Below are 6,180 nucleotides of genomic sequence, written 5' to 3'. Positions count from 1 at the left end.
GTACACTTATGAACTAGTGATATGGGTGTTAGTGTTAACTTGATTTTGGGTGTAAAACCCGAATTTGGGTCAAAAACGAGTTTTATGTTAAGATGTATAGAGACAAGAAAATCGAAAAACTATTACGTTTTGGTTGCAAAATTGGTGGAAAGAGTTATTATTGTAGTCGGACCCATTATCACATCGAAAAGTTTTTATTTGAGTATTGAATTGAGTTTTGACATACATATTAAAGGTGTGAAAAATAGAATATACTTGAGATTTGTTACCAAGCGGAATTGTCCAAAGAAAATTGATATAATCATCGAAGAAAAGAATATAATAACGATGGCGAATGCAACTAGGCATTAGCGATGTCCATAAACAAATCACTATGTATGATGTCAAATGGAGAATAAGTGATATTAGAAGCAGCATGATTAAGTAATCGTTTATTTTTACCAAAAACACAAGCTCGACAATCAGAAGTTTTAATAAGAGAATTACAACGAATGCATTTATTATTCCTATGGACTTTTAAAACATTATCATTTGGATGTCCCAAACGGTGATGTCATAGGTCTTTATTCAAAACAAAAAACGCAGCATGAGAAGAAAGTTGCCGCATCTTGAAAGGTTAGATTGGATTGAGATCACCGGTGCTATTACACCGCATTATGGGGGTCCCCATCGGAAATTCTTTTACAATAAAATCAAACAGGTCAAATTTAAGAGAGATATTATGATTAGAAAGAAGACGAACATAAATTAAATTTTTTATTAAACTATGTGCATGACGAACATGTGAGAGGTATAGAGATCGATTAGATGGTGATGGAGCAAAGGTATGACCATAAGTTAGATAACATTGAGTTGGAATACCGTGTCCATTCCCTACAATAATACTCTTAGGTTGACTTGAATGAAAATATGACATAAGTTTACCTGGATTGTTCGTCATGTGAGACGTGGCTCCAGTGTTCAAGTACCAATTATTATCAGGAGGGTTCCAAGACATGGTGTGCATTGCCACTTCAATGTCTCTACGATAAAGAAGATGAAGAAATGATAAGATGAAGAAGATGAAGATATGATAACTAGCCTTATACCATGAAACAATAGAAATAATTGTCGTCTCTTATTGATTTACAAACAATCGAATATATACAGTAAATACCTATCGCTATTTTGGTCAAATATCCAGTATCCAAACCTATGATTCACTCATATTCCCTCCGTCCCAAAATAAATGTCGTGCTTTGACTTTTTAGGTCTTTCTTCGTCAACTTTGACTTTAATTATCTATCTTTATGTTATGAAATAATTGATAAAAGTTATACTAATGAACACACAAGTAATAAATCAAACTACTCATTTAATTTTTATAAAAAATTATATAGCAAAAATAATAAAACAGTTGAAGTCAAAACTTACAAAGATTGACTTTTAAAAGTTAAACAGTACATTTATTTCGCCCCCAGTTTTGGTCGTTTACTTCATAAATACCCCCAAAAATGACATCCGCTTCTCCTATTAAAAAAGGCCCCTTTCGTTCATCTCTGGTCTTCTCTAGGCGATTGTCCTCTAAATCTAGGGTTCTCGATTCAATTGCAAACTTCCCGATTTAACCTAGGTTTGTTCGATTACGTAGGTGAACCGTCATTTCATCCGAGGTTTTGTTTTCTTCCTGGTGGTGGTTTTGGATTTTGTTGGTTATTCTAATATTAACATGAAGTTAGCTAGGATAGGCGTTGACTTGATGGTACACGTTATTATGATTATCCATCCGATCAACTAAAAATTGTCAGTTCATTCACTTTAAGTTTATAGCTACAATCAATCTCATTCTGATTATCACCAAAAATTCTCAGTTCTCCATCTTCAATTCTCCAGACCCAAAATATGAACAACATCGAGAAATCTCATAGAAACAATTCTCCACCATCACTAGACCATTTACCAGACGAAATTATTCTCCTAATATTCAACAAATTAAACGATTTAAAAACCCTTTGTTTCTGCCACCTTACTTCTAAACGTTTCTCTTCAATCACCCTTCAAGTCACCACAATCTCATTCACGCCTCCTAATTTAAACCCTAATCACACTTTCGACAACACTACCTCTACCTCTGCTGACGTCACACCTCCTAAACGTATATTCCGATCATTTGTTAATGGCATCGTTTTTAAACCGCTACACCTCATCCGACGGATAATAGTTCCGTCATCCAGACCGCTTCCACCTATCATTTCTTCGTTTTACGGAGAATCGTTTCGATCGGCCGTTTCGTTTTTGTGTAAGTTAGATTTATTGAAGTCGCTATGTGTTCAGCTTCCGTGCTCGATTCACATCGATAATCGGTATTCGTTTAGATGGAAGGTGAAATTCGGTAATCGAATTGAATCGTTTATGTTTATATCATCGAATTCAATTAGGGATGGTGGTGGATTGATATATGGAAATATTGAGGAAGATGTTATAGAGTCAAGTAGTGAATTGTTTAGGAAGAAAGTGCACATTGCGTTTCAGTGTTTAAAGGATGTGATAATTAGGCATAGGATGCTGTTGTACTTTGTTAAGGGTATGCCGTTGCTTGAAACGGTTTCGGTTACGGATTCTGAGAGGAGAGGGAGGGTTCGTTTGAGTGGGGGGAGGAGAGTTGGCGAGATTAGGGATTGGATACGGTTTGCTGCGGCTGATATGAAACTGGAGATGAGTCGTATTGAGGTTCCAGTGAGTGTGAGTCATTGTTATGTTCCTGAGTTGAATTTGCCAAATTCAGGGTGTGAGATGAAGGGGGTAACCTTTGTTGTAATGCAAATGAATACTTTTGAAGGTGGAAATGGAAATGGAAATGAAAGTTTTATGAATGATGATGATGATTATGATGATTATGATGATGGGATTGAAGGTAAAGAAGAGGCTGCATATAATGAAGCTGTGATGGAGATTTTAGAGAATCATAAAGACAAGATGAAGAGTCTGTTGTGATTGGAGTCTGGTTTATAGCCTAGATCATGAAACTGGTAATGTTATTGTAATATATTCATTTATGATGTATTTGTTATTGTTATACTGTTTTAAAGGTTACTGGTGATATGTGTGTAATTATGTATTGGTATTAGTTTTTTTGAATTACTGTTGAAGTTTGGAATTGAATAATTGGTAAAATCAAGGGGCGATTTATTTGAATCTGGCAGTGTTGGTCAGTTATAACTTGATAAAATGTTATGTGGCCATCAAGTAGTTGTAATAATATTATTCCCACTAGCTTAATTAACTATCGTGTGCCAAACAATTTGTTTATTAACAGTTAACAAGTCAAATTTGAGGATATTTTTGACCAGAACTGATGCCAACACTCTTAATATGTACATTTTGGATGAAGTCTTGCTAAAAGTGAGATGCATTGTAAATTGGAGTTTGGACACAGAGAGCACGTATATAAGGTTTTCCATGGACTCATGGGTGAAACTTCACTTTATACTGAGTGATTGTACCTTATTTAGAAACAAGAACCAGTGTATGGATATAGGTGGCTGAGTAACTCTTCATCTTGATCATTTTATTGTATTCAAGTACAATAACAACAAAACCCAATACCATATGAGTGGTGTATGAGGAAGAAGAGATGTAGACAATCATTTTCTTATCCGAGAATAAAGACAAGTCATTTCTCCACCTAGAGTGATTCACTCTCAAAAGTAGAGAAAGTCATCTCTCTCTATTTGACGAATGAGGAGGTTGCTTCCGAGTGGGCCTCCAGCCAAGTGTTTGTGTATATTTTGGAGCTTTTTTTAGGTTATACAAACATCTTACATTTTTGAAGTTTTTTTTTTTTTTTTTTTTTTTTACTTTTCAATTGGGATCATGACTTAATTATGATATCACACTCGCTGTTATTTTTTTTTTCTGCCCTAAAAATCGAAAGTTATGTGTTTAAGATTGGGCTGAATTGTTTCAACTGCAATCTGCAAGTAGATCAACAATCAGGGCCGGCTAAGGCTATGGGTGAAGCGGGCGACGGCCCGGGACATCACGCGATTAGGGGTATCATTTCGAAAAAAATATTAATACCCATAGTTTAAACCTTATAAAGACATATGTTTGCGTAACTGTTGGGGGTATTTTATAACCATTTCGCCGGGGCATGCAAAAATTTTGGACCGGCCTTGTCAACAATCATAGCATGATAAACACCCTCTAATGTTTAAATCAAGATGATAAGGTAACCATGCATTGCGACGGTGAAGTTTTTGCAATCCTGATTTAGAGTGTTTTATGGATATGTATTGTTTAATTACGTACGTTATATTCGATTACGAAACGGTGACATAATCTTTACATATATTAGATCATTTTTAGACAAAAATAATCAATTATGTTGGTACAAACTATATTTAACGACAATGATAAAAAAATAAAGATCGTTTAGCACATTTTTTTCTATCTTTAACTTTTACTCAACTCACCTGCTAACATAGGTTATTCCAAGAAGTAGTAAACAAAAAATATCTTTTAAGGGAGAATAATAAATTTGGTTTACACAAAAGGAAAAAAAAAAAAGGAGTTGAAATTTTGGCTCACACTATAATAATGAGTTGAAACCAATATATAAGAAGTGGATAACGTTAAAATAAAAAAAAAATTGAGAATAGTGATCATACTGTAGTCATGCATATGAATTGCGTTGAGAAACAAAAATCGCGCAGTAATATTTGCCAAATTCAGGGTGTGAGATGAAGGGGGTAACCTTTGTTGTAATGCAAATGAATACTTTTGAAGGTGGAAATGGAAATGTAAATGAAAGTTTTATGAATGATGATGATGATTATGATGATGGGATTGAAGGTAAAGTGTTGGTTAATGCAAATTTGTTTGAATATTTGCAAGAAAAAGCTGCAGACCGAAAAAAGAATGGAAAACTGTTGGTCCCAATTTAATAATAAGAAGTTTGTAGAGGGGGAGGGGGTGCATGCAATTCTTTTTGTTGATTAAGATTATTTAACATATAATCAAATAATTAACAATAAATTAAATCAGAGGCATATGTAATTTTCAACATTATTCTTTTATTGAAATAATCTCAAAGAATGACGGTTATTCTTTGGCGGAATAGATAACCGGTTGATACAGATTACACCTAGATAGCTTTCTAATGAATGAAGCTTATACAAGATTTGGACTCTATCGATTTAAAAGCCACACCAATAATTTACACAATAGTGGATTCAACTATTTATAGAGGCCCTAATAACACACATAAATCTATTGTAAGTACAAAGGATGTTTGTACTTAGCCGACAACTATGGCAGGAAACACATGACTCACTTTCCTCTTCGGTAGCTAATTGCAGAAACACCCCATTTTACATCCATTTGAATAACCAAATGGAATGTTGGGTTCCCTGGGCGTTGACAAAGTATTAACCATGAACTACACATCGGTTAAACTTCTGCATGCCATTGTTGTCTTGTAAGGTCACTTGTAGTCGCCGACGCGTGTCCTTCTCTGTTCAACCTCGTCTTCGATGTCATTTGAATAGTAACCTTTGAAGTAAACAACACATGAAACGATTATGCTTGTAATGGATCATAATTTTTCTAAGTGTTGTGTGTTGCTCCAGCTTGTGCTAGTTTTTCTATGCTGGTCGTAAAGAAACCTTGATTCTTTTATAGTGAAGGCAGCACACCAAACCACTTAAACACATGATCCAATGCTGTTGTACATAAATAAACTTATGATGGCCTCCATATTACAACTAGTGTTTTATAATCATGTTTTGTTATAATTAAATCCTTAGTTATGTGAGGGACTCAACCCCCCCCCCCCCCCTCCCCCCTGATGAATACAAAACATGTAACATGAAAAGAAAAACACTAATGCCCAACTCTAAAGGACTTAAGAAAATAAGTAGTAATTTGTCCCTTAAGTTTTATTTTTCTGGGATCTTTTACTAAGTTATTTATATCTTATAATTTGATAAAATTTTGAATATAACTCATTGTAATATCCATTAATATTACTCAAATTATATTACAAAACAATGTATATTACAGTATTTACAGATTATGTAACACCCACAGACCGGACCTAGCTATAAGATTACGAATTTACCCTAGAGCTGCTTATGTGTTAATAGGTGATTTTATTTTAATAAAATGTTTATTATTATTTGGCTATGTGGTTAGGACCGG

At 34.3% G+C, this 6,180-nt stretch overlaps 1 protein-coding gene across 1 annotated transcript; it reads left to right on the top strand.

Annotated features, from left to right (window-relative positions):
* The first annotated feature begins 1,525 nt into the window (after window positions 1-1,525).
* Window positions 1,526-3,758, top strand: LOC139891811 (F-box protein AUF2-like). The gene has a single exon (XM_071874811.1). The coding sequence runs from the start codon at window positions 1,882-1,884 to the stop codon at window positions 2,971-2,973; it is 1,092 nt and encodes a 363-aa protein (XP_071730912.1). The 5' UTR covers window positions 1,526-1,881; the 3' UTR covers window positions 2,974-3,758.
* The last annotated feature ends 2,422 nt before the right edge of the window (window positions 3,759-6,180 follow it).

Source organism: Rutidosis leptorrhynchoides, chromosome 2, assembly GCF_046630445.1.
Source record: "Rutidosis leptorrhynchoides isolate AG116_Rl617_1_P2 chromosome 2, CSIRO_AGI_Rlap_v1, whole genome shotgun sequence".
Taxonomy (NCBI): Eukaryota; Viridiplantae; Streptophyta; class Magnoliopsida; order Asterales; family Asteraceae; genus Rutidosis; species Rutidosis leptorrhynchoides.
Note: the sequence above shows the minus strand (reverse complement) of the source record. Positions and strands in the feature narration are given on the sequence as shown.

Bases quoted from the DNA above. Each gene is read 5' to 3' on its own strand.
- LOC139891811 (XM_071874811.1), top strand. From the start codon at position 1,882: ATGAACAACATCGAGAAATCTCATAGAAACAATTCTCCACCATCACTA.